Source organism: Stomoxys calcitrans, chromosome 5 (assembly GCF_963082655.1).
Source record: "Stomoxys calcitrans chromosome 5, idStoCalc2.1, whole genome shotgun sequence".
In the NCBI taxonomy this organism is placed as follows: Eukaryota; Metazoa; Arthropoda; class Insecta; order Diptera; family Muscidae; genus Stomoxys; species Stomoxys calcitrans.
Genome location: NC_081556.1, coordinates 121,866,406 through 121,892,388, shown reverse-complemented (window position 1 = coordinate 121,892,388; position 25,983 = coordinate 121,866,406). Strand labels below are relative to the sequence as shown.

At 38.4% G+C, this 25,983-nt stretch overlaps 2 protein-coding genes across 3 annotated transcripts in view; both read left to right on the top strand.

The window, feature by feature from the left end:
• LOC106088268 (protein Shroom) overlaps positions 1-25,983 on the top strand; it is a 358,904-nt gene that overhangs the window by 60,180 nt on the left and 272,741 nt on the right. The window contains exons 2-3 of one of the 2 annotated variants that reach the window (XM_059368428.1): positions 10,133-10,646; positions 11,197-11,474. In XM_059368428.1, coding sequence (XP_059224411.1) covers positions 11,199-11,474 — 276 coding nt within the window. In that variant the 5' untranslated portion in view covers positions 10,133-10,646; positions 11,197-11,198. The remainder of the gene's footprint in view (positions 1-10,132; positions 10,647-11,196; positions 11,475-25,983) is intronic. The other variant, XM_059368429.1, reaches the window with a different exon arrangement.
• LOC131997979 (uncharacterized) lies at positions 10,656-11,158 on the top strand. Its single transcript, XM_059369925.1, has 2 exons — positions 10,656-11,093; positions 11,144-11,158. The coding sequence occupies exons 1-2, from the start codon at positions 10,656-10,658 to the stop codon at positions 11,156-11,158; spliced, it is 453 nt and encodes a 150-aa protein (XP_059225908.1).

The following is a 25,983-nucleotide window of genomic DNA, read 5'->3' as shown; positions in this document are numbered from 1 at the left end:
TATTTCTATGTAAATGTGTTTTTTGGTAGTGCTTTGGTAGAAACTCATCAATGAGCTACATACTTGAACCAGGTTACATGAGACATGATGAAAATTATGAGGAACTTGTTGCAGGTAACCAACACTGCTTAACACATGACACATTCTTGTTTGGTAGCAAACTTTTTTTGGTTTTGGTTTTCTAGTACTTTTTTTTTTGGGTAGTTATGACGGGAAATTATCATTTAATTTTTTATTTTACGTTGGCGAATAGTATGACAGGTTTATCTTTTTCCATGGCAGTAGTGTATTTGGATTTCGTTTGTAAAGTGTATAGTGTTTGTGTTTTGTTTTTTTGGAAGCACTATTTCCTGTCTGCTGCCGTTCAAAGTACAATTTGCTAATGGTTCTTGTCTGGGAATTTCGGTCTTCTCACTTCACATTTGTAAGTGTCATTTGAGACGTTTGCAGGAAATGTTAACATTTTTGGATAACATTGGTAATTTTTGTTTTCTTAAAATATTTTGTTACTTCGTTTTAAAAAAACACTAACCTGTTACATTGCTCAGCTTTGTTAGCTAAAGGAAGACAGGAAATTCCAGCATAACATTTTGGGATTAAATTTCTGTTTAAAAAATTTGGGCTTTATGACAAAGACAAAAGTTATTAAATTGTGGAAAAGTAACTTAAAGGGCTTCTTAATTTTCAACAGATATTATTTTTTTTAATAAATTTACAAATTTTTCATGTAAAAAAAAAAAACTGCAAAGGAAGGGCAAAAGTCGGGCGGTGTATAATACCCTACACCTACCCTTTAGGTACAATGTGGGATTTATATCCAATTCGGAACCAATGTTGATGGACCTCGGCGAGGAAATATGTTCAAACTATAATAACTACGGTTGACAAATAACAAAATTATTGCAAATTGCCGAAAATCTGACGAAAATATATTTGGTTGCCCAAAAAGTAATTGCGGATTTTTCATATAGTCGGCGTTGACAAATTTTTGTACAGCTTGTGACTCTTTAATGCATTCTTTCTTCTGTCAGTTATCAGCTGTTACTTTTAGTTTGCTTTAGAAAAAAAGTGTAAAAAAAAGTATATTTGATTAAAGTTCATTCTAAGTTTTATTAAAAATGCATTTACTTTCTTTTAAAAAATCCGCAATTACTTTTTGGGCAACCCAATATATAGGAGCTATATCTAATTCTAAACCGATTTCGAGTAAACTTCTCAGATAATGTGGTAATCGTCGAGCAAGGCGTTGTACAAAGTTTTGGGAAGATTGGTTAATAAATGCGCTTGCGCTTGAGAGCAATATCTAAATCTGAAACGATTTCTATTAAATTCACCATTAATGTCGAGAGTCATAAGAAAATCCGTCACGCCAAATTTCGAGAGAATAGGTTAACAGGTGACCATTTTATTGCATTATTTCTGCAAATCGGACGAACATATATATGGGAGCAATATCTAAATCAGAACCAATTTCAAACAAACTTCGCGGTAGTCATCGAGGAAGGTGTTGTACAAAATTTTGGGAAGATTGGTCAATAAATGCGCTTGCAATGGCTCTAGGAGTGAAAATCGGAACCGATTTCTATGAAACTCCTCAGTAATGTCGAGAGTAATGAAAAAATCCTTCCTGCCAAATTTCGAGAGAATCGGTTAACAAAATGACCATTTTATTGCATTACTTCTGCAAGTTGGACGAACATATACAATATATGGGAGCTATATCCAAATCTGAACTGATTTCAAGCAAACTTCTCAGATATTGGGGTAGTCATCGAGGAAGGTGTTGTACAAAATTTTGCGAAGATTGGTCAATAAATGAGTTTGCAATGGCTCTAGGAGTGAAAATCGGGCTAATGTTGAGAGTCATAAAATCCTTCCTGCCAAATTTCGAGAGAATCGGTTTACAAATGATCTTTTAATTGCATTATTACTGAAATCGGACGAACATATATATGGCAGCTATATCCAAATTTGGTCCGATTTTTTCCAATTTCAATAGGCTTTGTCTCTAGGCCGAAAAACATGCTTGTACCAAATTTAAAGACGATGGAATGAAAATTTCGACCTGTAGTTTGTACACAAATTAACATTGACAGACGGACAGACAGATGGACTGAAAGACAGGCGGACATAGCTAAATCGAATCAGAAAGTGATTCTGAGTCGATCGGTATATGGTAATGGGTCTATCTCTTTTCCATTTGGGTGTTACAAACAAATGCACTAAGTTATAATACCCTGTACCACAGTAGTAGTGTAGGGTATAAAAAAGAGTTTATTTCTATAGCAGTGGTGATGCTGGACAACTTCTGTGGGGCACAACACGCATACCTCAATAGCAGGTCGGTGGAGACGGCCCTTCACGAGATGGTACAGGAGGTCGAGACGCCTCTCCGACAGACGGAGTACACTTTGGGGGCCTTCTTGGATATTCGTTAATGTGGTGTTAGGATCGATAGTCGCCACACTGCACCGCATGGGGATTCACCTCATAATTTCCCAGGACCCACAAATAATATGGTTTATGACAAGATTATTAATGCGAACCTGGCAGATAGTGTAGTCAGAAGGCGGGTGACCAGAGAAACGCCCCAAGGAGGGGTATTCTCGCCGATTCTATGGAACTTCATGATTATTGAAATCCTGTTGGATCTCTGTGGGGATGATACTAGGATAATCGCTTATGCTGACGACGTCGTGCTGCTAGTCCGAGGCAGTTTGCTGTCGACGTTCAGCGAGATCACTGAGGCGTTTTCGCGATGGGCTATCAGAAATGGGTTGAGTATCAAACCAAGGAAAGCGAAGCTGGTGTTATTCACGCGTAGATACAAGATTCCGAAGTTCGGCCTCCCGTCCTTGGACGGTATCACCCTGCGTCTGTCGAAGGAGGCGAGGTACCTTGGCATAGTCCTCGACTCGAAATTGTCCTGAAAAAGGAACATCGAGGAAAAAAGCCGTAAGGCACTGTGCACTTTTTACTCCTGCAGGAGGATGTTCAGAAGGAAGTGGGCGTAATTCCTAAGATGATGAATGGAGAACAAATTCCGTACTTGAGGAGGATGAGACCTCGATCTACACCGATGGCTCCAAGATGGATTCAGGAACTGGATTTGGAGTCTACTCTGATTCACTCATTATCGGTATGTCTCTGAGACTGTCGGACGAGTGTATGGTCTTTCAGGCAGAGGTCTGTGTCGTTACAATATCCGCAAGAGAAATTCTGGTAAAGAATTTACCGCCCTCAAAACCCATGTAAAAAAATATCGGTTTAAGACCTTAAATCTGGGATCGGTCTATATGGGGGCTATATTAAAAATTTGAAAGCCAACGTAGCGCAGAGGTTAGCATGTCCGCTTATGACGCTGAACACCTGGGTACCTGGGTGGCAACATTTGTGAGGTACTATACCATGTAAAACTTCTCTCCAAAGAAGTGTCGCACTGCGCCACGCCGTTCGGACTCGGCTATAAAAAGGAGGCCCTTTATCATTGAACTTAAAACCTGAATCGGAATGTTCATGGGCAAAATTTGCATTTTACATTAGAATATAGGCCAGTCTAGACCATTGGCGGTTAGAATGTTGGGGGTCTGTGCGCAACTCGCCAACATTCAGCGTTAATAAATGCGACTTTTAGGGGACTACCACTTAAAATCGGGAGTTCGGTCGGTATATGGGGGATTTATTAAGTTATAATCCTATAATCGGTTCTAGACCAAACCCAACGAGCATCATTGTGCCAAATTTCGGCAAAAGTGGGTAATAAATGCGGCTTTTATTATCCTTAGACCTTAAATCGGTAAATCAATCCATATGGAGGCTTAATTTAGATATAGATCGCTTTGGAGCATATTCCGCAAGGATTTTAAAATTTAATTTTTATGAAAATATTTTTTCCGAAAAATTTAAAAAAAAAATATTTTTATCGAAAATAATTATTTCGATGGAAAAATTGGTTAAAATGTTGTTTCTATTGAAAATTTCAGCAAAACTTTATTTTTTGGAAAGTTTTTGAAAAAAATACTAATAAACGTTTTTTAAATTATAATTTAAAAAAAAAACCTTTTTTTAATTTTATTTCTACAAAATAATGTCAATATTGTCTTTTTAATGTCAATATTGTCTTTTTCTTCCCAAATGATGCCTGTTCCTAAATAAGAACCTTCCTTTGTAACCAGCCAGAATGTTGTCTTCACTAAAATTTTACCTTTAAAAATCTAATTTAAATAAAATTTCTTTGATTTTAGAGCTTAAAACCAAACAATAAAAAACAAAAAAAAACTTTTTAACTAATTATTGCCATTTCGTAAAACTAATTATCAGATTTTGTTTTGGACCACATTTAACACTAAAAACACTGAAGAAAAACAGCAGCTCCACACTTAATTGCTGCTGCTGCCCCGAATTCCTTTGCTGGATGAGGTAGCCTAAAACTATCTTATCTTGCACTTACAGTAAAGATCAAATGTTATCTTAATATGATATCTCCTCCGTTGCCTTGGTGGTGATCTTTAGTTGTCGTCCCACTAAAGCCTCGACCAAGCAAAGCAACAGCTTTCAGTCATTATCTTTAACTGTGGGGGGGGGGGGGGGGGGGGGAGGGGGGGATGCTTAAAATTCCACACCACTAATTAAGACATTTTATTTTGATTGCTCTGGCTGTTATTTTATCTAATTAAAGTGATGTGTTGCTTTTGCCAGATATAGCGATACCTATCGCCGACAACAACAAATCCAGCTAGGCTACAAATGACCAACACTGAAGTCTTAACATAATCGCTGCCTTATCTTCATCTACATGATTATCATCATCTTGGCCATATCATATCATTGTAGGATAGAGGCCAAAATGTATAGAATATTGTCATTTCACATTTAATTTTGTTTGTTAACATTTTGCACAATAACTAAATACTGTATATTGCAATTCATTAGCTTAATGAATGAGTTTTTGTTTGAGGAAGGGGCCAACTAACTGCCCCTTCATAAAGTTTGATGATGTTGTATACAAAATGCTGTATAAATGCTTGACTGAGGTGTTTAATCTTTCTTTCTTCTTTCTTTTCGTTGGTTGGTCTTGTATATCGAAAGGGAGAAAGGTCATTTAATAAAATGTCTTTTTCTTGAATTTGGGCAATTTGTTATCTTTACCCTGGTTTGTTCAAAGATTACTTTCACTTTCTCATTAAGGGTTCTTGTTTTGGGTTTGGAGATCATAATTAGATCAACTAATCACATGTGCTAAGAACTATTTGGTTTATAGGTCAAATTTTTGGTATGAAAGAAATGGAGGCAGGAAAAGCAAAAACTAACATTTTGACCTAGTTCGTAGAAATATAGACAAAGAATGACATGCATTAAGAAAAAAGGCATTGATCAAAGGGGGGATTTTGGGAACTGTTAATGAGGTTACCATAACAAACTTTGCAGAATGAATAGCCAACAAGGTCATGAAAGGCCGTAGAAAGCCGTGGAAGATAACCCGAACTGACAAACTATTCTCGGCTAAAATAAGAGTATCCAGTCCTTTTAGTACCATATGAAGCTTCAGACGGAGACGGAGTTCAGAAGGAGTTTACTTTACTTGGAATCTTTTGTACAAACTCTAGATCTGAAGAAGACATCTTGAGAACTTAACCACTTTCGTGAATCTAGAAAGTATTGAATCTACTGTAAATCATTTTATCGTTTAATGAAAATACTTCCGATTTTTGAACCCAGGCTTTCGGCGTCATATGCGGACTTGTTAACCTCTGCGCCACGGTGGGCTTCTGTTGGGTTATGCATCCTCATTTTTCATTGATGCTGCATTGTAATGCTCCCAGGATCTATCTGTACTCTTGTCGCTTGAGTCCGTGCTACTTTTGGAACAATCAAGTATCGCCGAGTGGGTAAGAGTGGAAACAGTCGCTTCCATTGCCCTCTCTCGCTTGGATTGATGGATGGTATTGGCACCAGCAGGTTTGTCGCTCTCAACTTGTTGTTTGTAGAAGTTCTCATCTTCTATGCACACTCATTCGCCTTTAACCTTGGTCAAACAATTCCTTCAATAAATCAAAGTATTGTTATTTTTGGAAGTTTTGCACAAATGTCTTGCTCAGGTATATGTGGGAAGTTCTATGTTTTGCTTCATAGGGACTTAACCTCTATAGCAATTAGATCAATCCTCTCTATCCGTTCTTTGGTAGCCTTCTTTATGGTGCTTGAAACTGGGCTAGGTTCATTGTCCAGGCTTTCTTGTTCCTGTCCGTGTTGAAAGAGTTCTTCTTAAATGGCATTTGAATAACTTGAATGGAAAATGAAAAATGCTCAATGTCTGAGCACCTATTTATACCAAGTATTTGTGAATATTTTACTAATAGGTATTTATGAATGGGCACATTTAATTTTACGGTGGCAATATATCTGAGTGAGAAGGTGTACGTTGCAAATTTTTCCAAACTTCAAAATTAATAATGCTTCTCAATGTGGGTTCTTTAACAAAATCATCCCCAACAGGTAGCCAATGGAAAAACACACATCAATAAAAAATTGGCTATAATAAAACAAATAAAAGCGTGCTATATATAGCCGGGCCGAATTTTATATGCCCTCCAGAGGGGGTTTTTAACAACGTGCAGACCGACACTGATCAAATCCTTAGATCAGAACCGCGCCGTAGGCTCGAAATGGGGCTTGAATCCGAGAATAAGCCAGTGGCTCTACAGGAGCGTGATTAGACCAATACTTACTTACTGCTATGGAGAAAAAGTGTAACATAAGGATCATATAACAGGTTCATAGAACATGTTGTCTTGGCATAGGCGGAGCGATGAGGACCCACTACTATTCTGTAGTGGGCAGTGGATACTATTCTAGGTATCCGACCCATTGACACACAGATTAAGTGTGAGGCTGCCAATGCGTCTGTGAGACATAAGGCAATGGGAGCAGCTCATACCATCACGATATAATCGAGGCGACTATAGGAAACCTGGAAGGGAAGGAAGACGTTTCCGATCGGATACCTAATAGAACCTTGAGGTCGAGTACGAGGTACTGCTGATCGTCTCAACATTCTGAGTTGAACTAGCCATGTCCGTCTGTTGAAATCACGATAGCGGTCGGACGCGTAAAGCTAGCCGCTTGAGATTTTGCGCAGATACTTAATATGGATGTAGGTCGTTGGGGATGGCAAATGGGCCATATCGTTTCAGATTTGGATATAGCTCCCATATAAAGCGATCTCCTGATTTGACTTCTTGAGCCCCTGGAAGCCGCAATTTTTGTCCGATTTGGCTGAAATTTTGCACGTAGTGTTCAGTTATGACTTTCAACAACTTTGTTAAGACAATAACCTGATATAGCTCCCATATAAACCGATCTCCCGATTTGACTTCTTGAGCCCCTGGAAGCCTCAATTTTTATCCGATTTGGCTGAAATTTTGAACTTAGTGTTCTGTTATAACTTCCAACAACTGTCTTATGTACGGTCCAAATCGGTCTGTAACCTTATATGGCTTCCATATTTTAGCAGAACCCATAGGAGCGTTCCCAAGATTCGGCCCCGCAGTGCTTAGCACGCTTTTACTTGTTTTTTTGTTTGACTGTTCCGAATAGTTTCAAAAACGGCTGAACCGATTTTCATGAAATGTTCACAGATGATAGAGTGTGAGCCCCCGGTGAAAATAGGGTACTACAATTTTTGGTATCCGAAGGGGAGCGGACCCTCCCCCTTACCTCCATTTTCAAAAACGCCAGATCTTGGAGATGGTTGCACCGATTTAAGCGATTATGGCAAGCCAAAAATACGAAATTGGTTTAAAATTTTGAGGTGAAATAACTGGGGGGACGCCCCATCCTAAAACCCACCTGAACGGACATGTTTACCGATTGGGATAATATGGGTATCAAATGAAAGGTATTTAAGAGCAGATTACGAACTTGAAATACAGATTTCACAATAGGAGGTGTCATTGGAGAGGGGGCGGAGGGCTACACCACCCCCAAAAACACAACCCAACAGGACACTTTTACCGCTTTGGACAACATGGATTTCAAATAAAATGTATTTAAAATTAGAGTACAAATCTGACAAAAAAAATTATTCTTCCTTGTCTGAGGGGCGTTCCCACTCCCCAGCAGGACACATTTACCGATTGGGACAATATGGGACTCAAATGAAAGGTATAGTTCGAATATGGTATTAACAAGTAAAAGTGTGCTAAGTTCGGCAGTGCCGAATCTTATATACTCTCTACCATAGATCCCATTTGTCAATAAAATTAAATTAAAAACTTTTTTAAATAAAAAAAACAACAGTCATAGAAAAACACCACCTCCAAAATTTCAGACAAATAGAATAATAATTGCCCCCTCCAGAGGCTCAAAAAATCAAATCGGGAAGTCGGTTTATATGACAGCTATATCAGATTTGGAAGTAGAGTATAAATATGGTATTAAAAGTTGGGTCCAAGTACCTAGCGAGCCGCCCAAACCCCAAAAATCAAAGTGGACCGATCGGTCAGAGGTTTTCGGGAGTAGAATAAAAATTGGATCCAAATATCTAGGGAGCCGTCCCAAGCCCAAAACCGCCTAAAATCAAAAGTGGTCCGATCGGCACCATATGGGACTCCAACGAAAGCTATTCGAGAGTACAGAACGAATATGATTATCGAATATTAGAAATTGGGTGTACCTTCCAAGGGGGCAGCCCCGAAACCGTCCAAAAGGCATTTTAGACCATCATGACAATATGGGACTCAATTAAAAGGGTCTCGGGAGTACATAACGAATATGGTATTAAAAATGATAGGAGGTTACCTACCCCTCAAAACACCTCTTAAATTGTGAATATTTGTCAATCATGGCTGTATAGGGTTCAATAAAAGGAATTTGGTAGTGGATAAACAAATTGTACTGGGTAGATATATATGGTAGTAAGTAAGAAACGGGTGGTGCCAATGAAGGCGCAGCAAAACGGACCGGGTACAGTTAGTTATGAATAAAAACGAAGTATTTAAGTCGATTTTTACGATCAATATCTTTTTTCTCATAGGATATGTGGCTTTTCGTAAAAGTTATAAAACTTAATATACATTGTTGCTTCTTGGATTTGTATGATTTAAAAAACAAAAAGAAAAAATTCAAAACCTTTTTTATAAAAACATATGGTTTGTGGGTGACCTTTTTAATATTTAAATGAAATTAACGTTATTTTAGTCAGTAATAGGCAAAAGTGTATTCATTCGTGGAACAGCAAATATTTTTTAAGAAAAAAAGGTAAAGAAAGTCATCATCCTAATATATATATTGTTCGATGTTCACTTTTAGAACTTGAAATTTTATACGGATATAAAACAATTCGAAAATCCTACCTGAAAACCTCCATCGGAGTGCATCAAATTTATTTCAGAATGAAATATAGCTCTAAATTTCCTCTTGTAGGTTAGGTAGGTTATATAGTCGACACCGCCCGATTTTTTGCTTTCCTTACTTGTTCTTTTTTTTTAGGAAAATTCATTCTTGGTTTTTTTTATAACATTACATTGACTTAAATACTAATTAGGTTTTTGTTTTGAATTTCAGTTATATCACAAATACATTTTTTATCTCTAATTAAAAAAATGTTTAACAAATTGGCACCAATCACGTTTTACTACTTCCGTTTTTTGTCACAATAGTTTTTTTCTGTTGCGTTGTCAGAAATATTTTACGATGTCATTCAGATAAGAAATATGAACTTCAAACTCATACATGGTTGTCTTTCAATTTAGGCAATTTTTTCTCATTGATTTTTTTGCTAAATCTTACACTTTCAATTTATCAATGACTCATGTACATCCAATAAAAAGGGCAAATTAAATGTGAAACAGAGGGGGAAAAAAACTATATATCTCGCAATAAAACACGATTGGTGCTCTACACAAAAACAAAGATTGAAAAGAGTCAAATTACATGAGAAACATACAAGATAATTTAATTCACTGTGTGACAAAATTGACATTTTTAACAAACTACTGTAACTTTAAACTTCATTCATTAATCAAGTCAAGTTTATTGTGAAAAATTTTATATAACACTACAGATTTTTATTTTACAATGTGTTGCATTTTCATTTTTATTGTTATTTTTTTTTGCTCTCATCTCATTGCAGATCTTACACAAAATCAAGTGAAGTGTAGAGGAGGGACTTCAGCAAGACAACAATGACAATGGCAAATATGTAAATCACGTACAAAACAAAAGAAAGAGAAAAAATATGGTGTGGTGTATATTCCCATAGTTTATTTATTACATTTTAGTTGCCCAGTTTTTTTTTTGCGAACGTATCAATGTGGCGGCCACTGTGTTGTGAATTTAATTATTTATAAATTAATAAATTTTTGTTGAGTTTTTCAAGCTGCCAACACAAAAATTTACCGAAAAATCAACAAGTTATAAAACCCTTTGATTTTTAAAATGTCATTATGTGTAAAAACCCCACAAAGTTGTTTTTCTTTAGCCAACTTGCTAGCTGTTGTCTTTGCCAAAAAGTTTAGTTAACTGAAAGTTATAAAAAAAAATCGACAAACAAACAAAGCTAATGTGAAAAAGAATTAATAATAAAAACGTGTAAAATTTAATTTGAAAATAAAAAAAAGAAATATTTGTGGAAAAAATTTTGAAGTGTATGAAAAATGCGAAATCATTATCGTCATCATCAACATCCAGAGAATTTGAACAACAAAAATAATTATAACAGCCAACAGCAACTTCAACAGATTAACAATCAATACAATACCATCAGCACCACCACTAATCGTTATCAATTTGGCTTACATCCGGTCATGGCGGCTACTGCCACAAATGTCGCAGCCAGTGTTGCAAGCAATTCTTTGCCCCCCACTAGCCTAACAGGCAATAGTGGGAGTGCCAGCATAGGCAACGCCTCCTCCATATCATCGTTATCATCCTCATCAGCTTCGAATAATAACTCCTCCAATAGCGATTTACCTTCACTTGCCAATAATAAAATGAATTTAACCATAACTGCACCATTGTCTGCAGCATCATCCACATCCACATCCACTTCATCATCATCATCTCCAACAGCTTCAGCATCCATTTCCTTGCCAGTCACAACAACTATGGCCAATAATAATAATAATAACAATAACAACAACAGCAACAACATGAATAATAATAGCAATAATAACAACAACAATAATAATAATTTAGCCATGCCACAAACCCCCGCTGATAACGAACACATTGATATTATGAATAATAACAACAACAACCATAATAAAAACAGCAACAACAATAGCAATAACATAAATTTAAATAATAACATCAACAGTAGCAGCAACAGTGAATCGAGAAAATTATTAAATAAATCCTTTAAGGATAGCTCAAATTTTAATGAATTAATGCAACATCGCAGCAAGCGTCTATCGCCCACACAGGAATCGAGTAACATGAGTTTTTCCTCAGCTTCAGTGGCTGGTTCAATACAGGTGAGTGAAGAACACTTTTTATCTTCCCCTTATCTTCTATTTTTCTAGAATGTACAGTAAATCCGGAATATTTTTCAGTAAAAATGTTTGGTTTACAGCAAAATATGATTCTTTTACCGCTTAGTAAGGAATTTCTAATTATTTGCTGAACAATAGAGTTGCTCTTTGTTTTGCTTCGCAAGAATATCTCTATACCTCGTAATAGGTAGTAAATAGGTTAGGGGAGGTTGGAAGAGGATGACGCCAAGATTTTAGTGTTATCTTCCGCGTAGGCCATCATGTGACCTAATGTGATTCCTCATGACCTCTTCCTCTTCTCTGATCAGTAACACCCGCCCGAAGAAGACAGGCTTCAATGCACTTTCTCTCTGGGTACTTATAAGTTATCAAGCATTTTTGCAGGCAAAATGTAAATTTGCCCATGAACGTTCTATTAAACACAGGGGAAACTTTCAGCACCTAAAGAATTTTGTACAGCTACCTCCTTTTTCCCCTAAACCCTTGGGATCAGCATATAGAGAACAACAATAATAAAAATGAGAAGCGTTTAGATTTATCTAGGGGTAGTATGGGTAAACAATATGGAGAAAGCACGTGGAACTCGGGAGACCACTCACCCGAAAATCGGGTCTGATCATGTATGAAGCCAACATTTCTATTTTTCGAATGTTAGCGCATATACGTACTTATTATTGTTTTGTAATTTTTATGTGGCCCTCCCCCAAAATTAAATCCTTGCTACGTCCCTGGGTCCGACGTTCACTTACAGTAAATTGTAAAAATTTATTCCAGTAAAAGGTTTCGGTTTACAGCAAAATATGATTCTTTTACCGTTTTAGTTACTAATTTCTATTCCTTTGTTGAGTCCTTGAGTGGAAGGGATGTGTTTTTTTTGTCATGGAGAAAGTAATTTTAATTGGAATATTTGTTCCAACTAAGATAATTTCGGTTAAATCAAAGGACAGAAGCTGGTTTAAGCAGAAGTGCAGGAATGCCTTCAGATCAAAAGAGGAGGCATTCAGAAATTGGCGTTTAAATAAAAATGGCAATAATGAGTTGCTGCGCAAACAGACAAGAACTTCGTGTGCCAGAGTACTAAGACGCGAAAGTTTCTGCACGAACAGCGTCTACATAAAAAGTTCCTTCTTCTTCTTCCTTCTTCAAGGGGAAGTAGGAGCTTTTGGTCGTTTGCGAAAAAAGTGAAGGGAAACTCATCGGCTATCCTGACTCTCATTTAAGACGACCAGATATTCACTGAGCCGGTTGAAAAGGCTAATCTGCTGCCTGGCATGTTTGCGGGAAATTCTTCCCCGCCGGAAAGCGATCAACCACTCCCCGTTATTGAAGACGTATCTATTGTAGTTCCATGCCTCAGATATATTTCCGAACACGTAGAGCCGCGTAGAGGGTTCTTGCGGATCTCGACGTAAATAAATCCCCGGGTTGTTCTATGCAAGTGTTCTTCGACGCTCGCTCGTCCGTTAGGCAGTCCTCTCAACCATGCTCCCCATGCTAGGGTTTTCGCGGCGCGTTGGAAGTTTGCGAACATGCAGCCTAACCCCAAAAAGGGTGGGTTAATCACCATCTTAAGAGATACATAGAGTCCAATGGTCTTTTTAGCGACCGACAATATGCGTTTCGCAGACATCGCTCCACAGGTGATCATTCCTGTCGGAATATTGGAGTCGCCCTATTCTCCAGTTTGGTGAGAGTAAGATATGCATTTGTCTCTGGATATACATTTGAAAGGGTCTGGCACGGTGTACTTCTTTCAAAGCTTGTCGCTTTGGGTGTGGGTAATGACTTCGCTCAATTAATATAGAGCTTTCTTAAAGATCGCACTTTAAGAGTTGTTATAGATGGGTTCTCATCTTACGAATATAGATTGACCGCTGGAGTACTACAAGACTCTGTCCTTTCTCCCTCTCTTTTTCGTATTCTCATTGACGATCCATTGGGTCTGACTTTGAATCCGATCTACTCGTTCGCGGAGCCAAGCAAAAATCTGGAAGCTCGATTTTCACCGTAGACGTATGGTCTAGTGGATTTTTTTGCTCACTACAATCCCAAGAACAATAAACGTGAATCGCCCTTTAAAATGTTCACATCGTCTAACCTAGTGTAGGTATTAATTCGTACAATCCGAGCATACACCAAAGCCAGTAATTGGCTTTGAGTTAATCTGGAATATGCTTCTGCCAAGGAAAAGGACACCTGTGGAACAAAAACTTCTGTTATGACTTTCAGCCAATTATGATACGAATCAATCTATAAACAGATATAGCCCCCATATAAACCAATCCCCCGATTTCATTTCTTGGGCCCCTAGAAGCCTCAATTTTCATCCGATTTAGCTAAAATTTTGAACAAAGACTTGAGTCACGGCTTTCAACATCCATGCCAAGTACGATCCGAATCGACCTATAAACAGATATAGCCCCTAGATTAACCGATCCCCGGGTTTGAATTCTTAAGCCCTTGGAAGCCTCAATTATCATCCGATGGGGCTGAAATTTGGAAAAAATACTTGTGTTATGACTCTCAACATCCATGCCAATTTCATCCGATTTGGCTGAAATCCAGCCCATAGACCTATTTTATGACTTACAACATCAGTTTCAAGTTTTATCCGAACAGGTACAGGTCCCCCTAAGTACCGATATGACTTTTGAGACCTAAATAATTCAAATACAAACTCAGTTAATAAGGATACTTTATTAGCGTATCAAGATTCGGCCCGACCGAACTTATCACGATTTTACTTGTTAGTAAGTAGAATCCCGACACGGGACAGCAGTCACCACCGCACGGGCCAGAACCTTGAAGTCCGATGTGTGTGGTGTTCATTGCTATCACCAGAACCTTAGCTGCGAGCTACCGGGCGCGTCCACAGGTTGTGGATAGTGGAATGCTCCATACGGAGAAGCTGCAACGACAGTCGTGGACAATCAGCAGGATCGAGTGGAGATTCTCAGTGAGAGGTCGGGCGGCACCGCCTCTTGCATTAATACTGAGTGTCTATGATGCTCGATATGACAAGGCGAGTTATTGCCGCCTTTAAATAACCTATGGCCACCTTGTTCCCGCGGCGGGCTTGCTCACCTTCAAGATCTTGACGTGGATTGCCACCTCCACATGAAAATGTGGTTAAGCGTTCACGGACCAAACTTTTTTTTAATACGGCCAATAACGAAGAGTCTCCCTTATATCCGACATATATCCTTTTGGGCTAAGGGCGGCCTCACCCGAAAACACCCCAGAACCTCACCCGAAAACCCAAATCAGTTCAATATGAAACTTAAATGAAAAGTAGTTGGCATTAGAGTACGTATACGATATTTAAATTTGGTCCTTGGGCCGTCCCAGCCTTAAGTCACGCTGAACAGGCGTATAGACCTATGTTCATTCCATTTATTTCATATTAGAAAGACCCAAAAAAATTTGTGCCTGAGAACTCGAAACCCACTTAGGGTTTTGTTCTACTGGTCTAATATTGTCACCCAGCTTCCCTTCACGGTCAATATCACACGCATGGATATCAAAATAGTGATTGCGAACCCTTATTCATACTTGACAGACTAAAGAACTAGAATCGCATTTTTTTCTACCACCGTTTGACAGATTAGAAGAAGCCGATGAGAATAGGAGACATGCAATTTTTGTTGCTGTAGTCACATTTTCGTGTAGAGGTGGGGCCACCTGTTCCCGGTCGCCGCAGGTGGTGGCCATTTAAAGACGCCAATAATTCGCCTTGTCATATCGAGCATCATAGGCACCCAGTATTTGTGCAAGAGCCGATGCCGCCCGGCCTCTCACTGAGACTCTCCGCTCGATACTGCTGATTGTCCGCGGCTGCCATTGCAGCTACTCCTTATCGAGCATTTTACTATCCGCCATCTGTGGACGCGCCCGGTAACTCGCAGCTAAGCTTCTCGTGACAGCAATGAACACCACACAAATCGCACCTCAATGTTCCAGCCTGTGTGGTGCTCACAGCTATCCCGTGCTGGGAAGAGTATTTGTACTCAGGTCCGGCTTCCTTAAACCTCAACAAGTCTAAGAGATTTGGGTCCTACAGATACAACACGGTGTGGCTGAAGGAGTATAGATACCGCTGATTGTCCGCGGCTGCCATTGCAGCTATTCCGTATGGAGCATTTCTCTATCGGCTATCTGTGGACGCGCCCGATATCTCGCAGCTAAGCTTCTCGTGACAGCAATGAACACCACACAGTTCGGATCTCAATGTCCGGCCTGTGTGGTGCTCAAGCTATCCCGTGCTGTGAGGAGTATTTGTACTCAGCTCCGGCTTCCTTGAAACTTCAACAAGTCTAAGGGATTTGTGTCCTACAGATACAACACGGTGTGGTTGAAGGCGGTTAGAAGAGATGGGGTTGGGGACTCAGGTGTTAATTCAGCAGTTGCTCAGAAGTTAATTTGGAAATTTAGCCCATGAACATTCCACTAAGGAACAGGGGTAAACTTCTCACATATCAATGAGTGCAGGCCGATTTAAGTTTAAAGCTCAATGATTAGGGGCCTCTTTTTTATAACCGAGTCAGAACGGCATGCCACAGTGCGAGTGATTAATTTTTTGCATGGCATATGTTGCCAGCATTAGGAGGGGAAGACCACCACTGAAAATTTTTTCTGATGGTCCCGCTTGGATTGAAGCCCAGGCATTCAGCGTCATTAAACGACATGCTTACCTCTGCGCTACGGTGGTCTCTTATCTGGCGCATTGCTGGAAATGGGATTCCGCTTAAATCGATCAAAAGCGGAGCGGAAAGTTCAGACACTCTACAATCCACGTGTAAATGGGCCATTCTGGGGATTAGGCTTGAGGTGTCCATTATCGAGATAGGAGAAACTCCGAAGGTACTTCGAACACAGCTTTTGGGGAAATACATGAAAAGGACTTGTCCACACCTCAAGCGTATAGCAAATGTATTTGAAAGAGAATATTGCGACTGCTTTCCCAACCTCCCCTGTATGTGTAAGGAAACTCTTCATGACTAGAGCTGGCAAAATATCGATGGCACTATCGATATTATCTATATGTAATTTTTTGACTGAATATCGATTGAAATTTTTCCGATGGGAAGCCACCGTAGCGCAGAGGTTAGCATGTCCGCCTATGACGCTGAACGCCTGGGTTCGAATCCTGGCGAGACCATCAGAAAAAATTTTTCAGTGGTGGTTTTCCCCTTCTAATGTTGGCAACATTTGTGAGGTACTATGCCATGTTAAAACTTCTCTTCAAAGATGTGTCGCACTGCGGCACGCCTTTCGGACTCGGCTATAAAAAGGAGGCCCCTTATCATTGAGCTTAAATTTGAAGCGGACTGCACTCATTGATATGTGAGAAATGTGCCCCCGTTCCTTAGTGAAATGTTCATGGGCAAAATTTGCATTTGCATTTTTCCGAAGGATACTATCGCAAGAGCTAAATTTTTTGCAAAACTAAATAAACATAAGCAATCAGACACTGAATATATTCTTTAAGATATATTGCGCCTATAGAGGGCGCAATTTTCATCCGATTAGGGTAACATTTTGTACAATGACTTCTCTCATGATTTCCCACTGACTTTATGAACCTTGGTTTTATTTGGTCTGTGCATTGATATTGATTCTATTGGGTTGCCCAAAAAGTAATTGCGGATTTTTTAAAAGAAAGTAAATATTTAATAAAACTTAGAATGAACTTTATTCAAATATACTTTTTTTACACTTTTTTTCTAAAGCAAGCTAAAAGTTACAGTTGATAAGTGACAGAAGAAAGAATGCAATTACAGAGTCACAAGCTGTGAAAAAAATTGTCAACGCCGATTATATGAAAAATCCGCAATTACTTTTTGGGCAACCCAAAATATAAATCGATTTCCTGATTTGTAAAGGGTGATTTTTTTGAGGTTAGGATTTTCATGCATTAGTATTTGACAGATCACGTGGGATTTCAGACATGGTGTCAAAGAGAAAGATGCTCAGTATGCTTTGACATTTCATCATGAATAGACTTACTAACGAGCAACGCTTGCAAATCATTGAATTTTATTACCAAAATCAGTGTTCGGTTCGAAATGTGTTCATTCACCGTAACGTTGCGTCCAACAGCATCTTAGAAAAAATACGGTCCAATGATTCCACCAGCGTACAAACCACACCAAACAGTGCATTTTTCGGGATGCATGGGCAGTTCTTGAACGGCTTCTGGTTGCTCTTCACTCCAAATGCGGCAATTTTGCTTATTTACGTAGCCATTCAACCAGAAATGAGCCTCATCGCTGAACGGTGAATGAACACATTTCGAACCGAACACTGATTTTGGTAATAAAATTCAATGATTTGCAAGCGTTGCTCGTTAGTAAGTCTATTCATGATGAAATGTCAAAGCATACTGAGCATCTTTCTCTTTGACACCATGTCTGAAATCCCACGTGATCTGTCAAATACTAATGCATGAAAATCCTAACCTCAAAAAAATCACCCTTTACTTCTCATTTACGTCTGCAATATAGGTGATGGGAAATTAACGACAGTATCGATACTATCGATAATCTTTATTAAAACTATCGAATTATCGAATGTTGTGATTATCGATAGTTTGCCAGCTCTATTCTTGACTAGATCGAACGATTCTTGTGGAAATGAAATCCTGTCCGGAGAATCGATGATGCCAATGCAACAGTGGTGAAAAATCTGAGGATTAGAGTTTGATGGTTGAGAGCCATTGGCAAAATTTGGGAGTTTAAAAGTGGTTTCAGGAATTGACTGCATACTGTCTGATTATCGATAGTTTTCCAGCTCTATTCTTGACTAGATCGAACGAGTCTTGTGGAAATGAAATCCTGTTGATGCCAATGCAACAGTGGTGAAAAATCTGAGGATTAGAGTTTGGTGGTTGAGGGCCATTGGCAAAATTTGGGAGTTTAAAAGTGATTTCATGCATTGACTGTATACTGTCTTTGTCAGATCTATAAAGCTATATGGTATTGTAGTCTGGTGGACGGCGCTTTAATAGTCCGCCTACTGTTCACTTATCAGCCGCAAACAAAGGTTGCCCGCCCTAATGAAGACTGAACCTACCTAATAATTATGAAATTATTCCTCATGTATATATGAAAAATAAGCTCTCGATTCAATTATCTAAGGAATTTGGGACACACATAACACTAGTTAATGGAAATATCATGGGTGTTTACTGTTTTCTAAAAATGTTGTAGCTGCTATGTTGTTTTTGGCTTTTATTTGGAGGAATTTAATAACCAGCAATAAGCATGTGGCGAAGAGTATTGTTTATAATTATTATTTATTCTATAGGGAGTTTCAAATGAAACCCGCCACATTAAGAACAGAACTCTGGATAAAAACAACTGCTAAGAATTTTTGGAATATTTTTGGCCAAAGCAAGTCAACAAAAGGAACAAAAGAAAGCCAAGCAATATGTAGATAATTTCAATAAAAAAGGTTAAGCTTTAATAACAATAAAGTTATATGAGTAATTTTTGGCAAATATTTAAAATTTTGAAGCAAGAAAATATTGAAATGAAAGGATAGACAGACAGCCGGAGGGATAGACGGACGGACATAATTCTTTGTTTGTTGCCTGAACATTCCAGGCATTTTCTCTACAACCTCTTGACATAGACCTGAGTTAAGTTTAAGACATTTTTGATAGACATAGACTGCCTTTTGTACTTGTGAAGCAGCGGCAGAAGCAGCAGCAGCTTCAGAAGATTCTGTGCGGCTATTTCGTTCATCGACAGCTAACAGTTGGCAGTTCATTAACCCATAAACTCTCTCATCACAGAATAAAAAAAAAAACAAAAATAACACCACCGCACCGGCCAAAAATAAAAAAAACAAAAGCAACAACAAAAGTGTTAATATTTTGCCGCAAAAACCAGCGATGAATTTGGAATTGCTTTTGAATGGATTCGAACTTCAAAATGATACCGATTTTATATTTCGCTTGAGGCCAAAAAACAACAAAAAGCCGGCAACAAGAAACCAAAAGCAAACAAAAATTCAGCTTTGATTTTTTTTGGTTTTTATAGCCAAAAAATTTGGCGTTTTTCTACATCATCCTGAGTCTATTGTTAAAGCCATGGCTGCTATACTCGTATCTCTTTAAAATAATCCATCATGGACTTTGTTTAAAGTTCGATTTATGGCAAGGCAAATGTGATTCGATTAATGTTCTCAAAAAAAAAAAAAAAAAAATATTAAAGATCGATTTAAAAGGGATTTCTTCTCTTGACTTTTTGCAAAAGGGGTCGCCAAAACCCAACAGCCATTTGAACCATGGTTCAAGAACCACTAGTAGAAAAAAAAGTGTAGAAAAGCAAAACGGGCAATAACACCTCAAGCATATCATTTTCGATTTTCGTTAATTTTTGTTTTTTTAGTTTTCGGGGGATTTTGATAAATGACCTCAAACTAAAGAATCAGAGAGTATTTGCAAAAACCATAAGCGTGGCTTCATTTTGAAAAATTACGTAAAAATTTTGCCAATATTCAGTTTCATATCATCGCTTGGCTCTCAGTGTGGGTGTGTAAAGTTTTTGGGAGAATTGACATCACACAAATACAAATTGGCTTAAAAATTAAATATCCATTCAGGGCGATAAATTATTCTTGGCGGCCAAACAAACACCAAAAAAGGAGGGCAACGATAATGATTCGTATGATTATGATGTGGCCAATGTGTTGAGAAACTAGATTTATTGACTTAAGAAATTAAAAATCAATTCAGGGCGATAATGGCGTTCTTTTTCTGCCATGAATAGACAGACAAAGATCATAAGAAATATGGCAATACATATTTATAAGGAATAATATGATTAAAATAAGAACCAGTGAGGAAAGGAGGAGGAAAGCAAAAGTCAGGCGGAGCTGACTATATACAATAATATAAGTAGGTGAACCGGGCCCGCTCCCCTGTGTGTACTTTTACTTTATATGGAACAAAATTATCCTTTGAATATTTTTTTTCGACAATTAAAGAGCTTTTAGTGAATACCAAAATGCAAATTTTGCCCATGAACATTCCACTAAGGAACAGGGGAAATCTTCTCACATATCAATGAGTGCAGTCCGATTCAAGTTTAAGGCTCAATGATAAAGGGCCTACTTTTTATAGCCGAGTCCGAACGGCGTGCCGCAGTGCGACACCTTTTTGGAGAGAAGTTTTACATGGCATAGAACCTCACAAATGTTGCCAGCATTGAGAGGGGAAAACCATCGCTGAAGATTTGTCTGATGGTCTCGCCAGGATTCGAACCCAGGCGTTCAGCGTCATAGGCGGGCATGCTAACCTCTGCGCTACGGTGGCCTCCACCTTAGTGAATAGCATGCTACGAAAATGGTAAATGTATATCGCTTGGCTAATTCTCTCAGAAGGTTTAGGGTCATTTGGGTTTGTATGCAAAATGTACTCCATTCTTGAAAGACTTAATTTAAGTCCGATATTCTCATGATATCCGATTTAGGGATGTTTTCATACGTGAGGGTATCCCCCAGATACTTGGCCCTGAAAAAATATCAGCATTGCGCTCTTCTCTCAAATACCATTTATTTAAACCCATATTGCCATTGGCCTCAAAATGAAACCCCTTATTGCAAAAGTCAGCAAATATGTTTGTTTTGGGATAAGGGCCCTAAAAACTATCAATATCGAGCTACACTCTCTTTAAGACCCAAATTGTCATGGTGAGCAAATATATCCAAATACCTTTCATTTGAGCTCCATATTCTCACTTTCGCCAAACTTGACCGGTGGGGGGGGGAGTGTTTTGAGGGATGGGGCACCCCCTCAGTGTCTTGGCCCCGAAAACATATATCAGATTCGTGTTCTACTCTAAAATACCTCTTATTTGAGCTCCCTATTGCAATGGTCAGCAAATAAGTCCTATTTGGATGGTGCTATGGGAGGGGGGGTGACGCCCCAAAGACTCTTTTTCCCGAATATTGATATCAGATTCGCACTTTACTCCTAAGGAGCTTTCATTTGAGCCCTATATTGCTATGGTCGCACATTTGTCCTCTTTGGCGTTTTTTTTTTTTTGAGATGGGGCGGTCCCCTCAAAAACTTGGTCCCAAATTGATTATCAAATTAGGGACATGGCGGCGGTTCAGTAACTTGGCCCTGAACATATATATCAGATTCGTTTTCTACTTTAAAATACCTCTTATTTGAGCCCCATATTGCAATGGTCAGCAAATACGTCCTATATGGATGATGTTATTGGGATGCGGATGCCCCATAGACATCTTTTCCCTAATATTGCTCTCAAATTCGTTCTTTACTCCCAAAGACCTTTCATTTGAGCCCCATATTGCTATGGTCGCAAATTTTTCCTCTTTGGGGGTGTTTTTGGGAGGGGTGACCCTCCAAACGCTTGGTCCCACATTTGGATATCAGATTCGTATTCTACCATCAAATACCTTTTATTGTATTTGAGCCCCATATTGTCATGGTCAGTAAATAGGTCCTGTTTGCGGGCTGTTTTTGGGAGGGGGATGACCTCAGCAACTTGGTCCCACATTTGGATATCATATTCGTATTCTTCTTGCGAAAACCTTTCATTTGAGTCCCATATTGCCATGGTCGGTAAAAATGTCCGATTTAGGGGTGTTTTGGGGGTTGGGTGGTCCCCCAAACACATTGTCTGACAATTGCATATCAGATACATTTCTACTCTTAAATACCTTTCATGTGAGTCCCATATTGTCGCGATTGGAGTATATATATATTTATAAGGTTTTGGGGGTGGGTCAGTCCCCCAAGGTACTTCATTCGAAATTTGGATACCAAAATTTTGGTTTCAGGTTACTATAAGGGAGCACACAAAATTTCGCTTAAATCGCACCACCCATTTCCGAGATCTGGCGTTTTTCAAAATTAAAATTTTGTATCGGATCTTGACTTCTTGAACCGATAGAGGGCGTAATTATTATCCGAATTGCATGAATTGTTTTGTTTTGACTGTTAACAACTATACCAAGTATGGTTCAAATTGGTTCATAACCTGATAAAGCTCCCATATGTTCCGAACTCGGATCTTGACTTCTTGAGCCGATAGAGGGCGCAATTATGATACGATTTGGCTGAAATTTTGCATGCAGTATTTTGGTTGCTGATGGTCAAAACTCCGTTAAGTGTTGCCCATATCGGTTCGCAAACTGATATAGCTCCCATATAAACGGATGTCTGATCTTGACTTCTTGAGCCGATAGAGGGCGCAATTATTATCTCATTGTGCTGAAATTTACCATGAAGTTTTTGGTTTGACCATTAACAACTGTGGCAGGCATGGCTCAAAACGGTTCATAACTTGATATAGCTCCCATATAAACCCATATTGGATATTGACTTCTTGAGCCTCAAAAGGGCGCAATTATTATCCGATTTTGCTGGAATTTTGCATGAATTGTTTTATTCTGACTTTTAACAACTGTACCAAGTATGGTTCAAATTGGGTTCATAACCTAATATAGCTCCCATATATTCCGGCCGCGGATCTTGACTTCTTGAGTCGATAGAGGGCACAATTATTAACCGATTTGGGTGAAAATTTGCATGAATTGGTTTGTTCTGACTGATAACAACTACGCTAAGTATGCTTCAAATCGGTTTCTAACCAGATATAGCTCCCATATAAACCGATATCGGATCTTGACTTCTTAAGCCGATAGAGGGCGCAATTATTATCCACTTTTGCTGAAATTTTGCACAATGAATTCCACTTTAGTCTTTAACAACCTAACCGAGTATGATCCCAATCAGTTCATTACTTGGTATAGCTGAAGTAACGTAGTAATTCTTATCGTTTATCCTTTGTTTATCTATAAAGTGATATCGGGCAAAGAGTTTGACGAATGCAATCCATGTTAGAGGCTATATAAGATTTGGCCTGACCGTATTAAGCACGCTTTTACTTGTGTCGTATGACATTTACTACGCATGTCGATGTTGGTTGAGATCGGTATAGATTGAGATATAGCTCCAGTACATCGTATGTTCGTCCGACTTTGACTAATACTGCAATAATTTGGTGATTTGTCGTCAGAAAATTTGGTTCGAAAGTTTCTTTTCGGAATCGATTTGAATTTAGTTGATTCTTATTGAAATTTGCATTAATATTTGATGATAATAAAAAAGAAATGTTGTCTTTATTTCCTTTGTTATAGAAATTTTTCTCAAAATTTGGTTTTCACATAAAATTTCTCAAAAAATTTTTATTGAGAAACAAAAATATCAAATTAAGCTCTTTTTCCTCCAAGGCACATATGAATATCATAACATAAACTAGATTTAAAAACACCTAAATTAAAATAACACAAAACCCTCAATCACTAAAAAGCCGTTCACACACACATAATGATTTAGGCCCTTCAAAGAAGGCGGCCAAAACATTTGCACATCAACGGCATTTCATTTCCCTTTAGATGATTAGAAGACAAAAAGAACATTTTTGCGCCAATGAGTTCATCCGCCCCTTAAAAATTCAATAATTTCTTTGGAGCTTTGAGAAGCACGCCGCATAATAATAGTTTCGAAAAACTAGTATGAAAAAAAAAACACACCAAATAATAGGTGTAAATGTTGGTCGCCGCCAGCCAGGCAACAACAAAGAAAGTCCAACACAAGAGATTCGAAAATTTATTGTTTCATTTGAATATTGGCAGCAGCAGCAAATGTCCAATGGAAACCGTTAACATGTTCTACAGCTCATAAACTAACTATTCACCATGCAGAGGAATGACCAAAACTGAGTGAATAGACAGACCAAAAAAAGAAATTCATTCAATAACCTCAAGGTTTTGAACAATCGAACCAAAGATAGATTTCAGCATGCAATCGCCAAAAAAAGCAATGATGCTCCCCCCGCATGTGCACAAAAATGTCTCATCTTAAACATCAGGGTTTTGATACTCTTCGCCATCGATGGAGGTAGAATACATTCGTCATTCCATTGGTAACGTTTCTATAACCTCCACCCCCCCGCTGCCATATAAACCGATCTGGGATCTTGACTTCTTAAGCCGCAAGAGGGCGCAATTCTTATCCGATTTGGCTCAAATTTTGCACGAGGTGTTTAATTATGACTTTCAACAACTGTGCTAAGTATGGTTGAAATCGGTCCATAACCTGATATAGCTGTCATATAAACGTGTCTGGGGTCTTGACTTCTTGAGCGTCTAGAGTTCGCAATTCCTATCCGATTTGGCTGCACTTCTGCATGAGGTGTTTTATTATGACTTTCAACAACTGTATCAAGAATGGTTCAAATCGGTCCATAACCTGATATAGCTGCCATATAAACCGGTCTGGGGTTTTGACTTCTTGAGCCACTAGAGGGCGCAATTATTATCCGATTTAGCTAAAATTTTGCATGAGGTGTTTTGTTATGACTTTCAACAACTGTATCAAGAATGGTTCAAGTCGGTCCATAACCTGATATAGCTGTCATATAAACCGATCTGGGGTTTTGACTTCTTGAGCCACTAGAGGGCGCAATTATTATCCGATGTAGCTAAAATTTTGCATGAGGTGTTTTATTATGACTTTCAACAACTGTATTAAGAATGGTTCAAATCGTTCCATAACCTGATATAGCTGCCTTATAAACCGATATGGGATCTTGACTTCTTGAGCCTTTAAAGGGCGCAAGTATTATCCGATTTGGCTGAAATTTTGAACAACGGCTTCTCTCATGACCTTTAACATACGTGTCGAATATGGCATGAATCGGTTTATAGCCTAATACAGCACACCTGTAAAACGACCTCCCTATTTTACTTCTTCTGCCCCTAAAGTGCGCAATTCTTACTAGTTTTGTATTTGGTTTTGATGTTAGTTAAGGTTATCAACCATTTTTGCTCATATATTTCACATTAGCGGCTGATCAAAACCTCTGGGGAAAACCAAACTTCGAACCATCACACTGGCAAATCGAACTTTCTGCAAATTTGAGCTTGAAACAATTTTGAGTTTGCCACAATACTGTTGCACTTATACTAGTTGCGTTACGGCGTTATGTTGTGTTTTTAACGTCCACAACTTTCTGCATCATCAGTGTCTCTGCGACAACATCTGGTATCCATACATCACATAGGACCCTTTTGAAGCCTATTCTGACCAATTCATTTCAGTTATTTCATTTTCAATTAGACTTCGTATGTATCATAGGGTATACAAAGTTTAGTTTTGCTCGTTTTTAGTTTTTACTTGTTTCTTATGTTATTTTACCATCTCCTGCTGTGTTTGTTTGTATTTAAAACAAAACATGCAAGATGCTTTTTTTTCTCTCAATTTATGTCTTTTCAGATTTATTTTTGATGTCATTTAACGGTATTTTGTATTGGTCACAATACGGCATCCATACTGCATCCACCTTCTGATTTATTTTCATTTTGCCCAAAGACACAATGACTTGGTTCACAAAAAAAACGGGGCTCCCCTTTCAGTTTTATTCCGTATATGGGATTTTGTTCTTTTAAT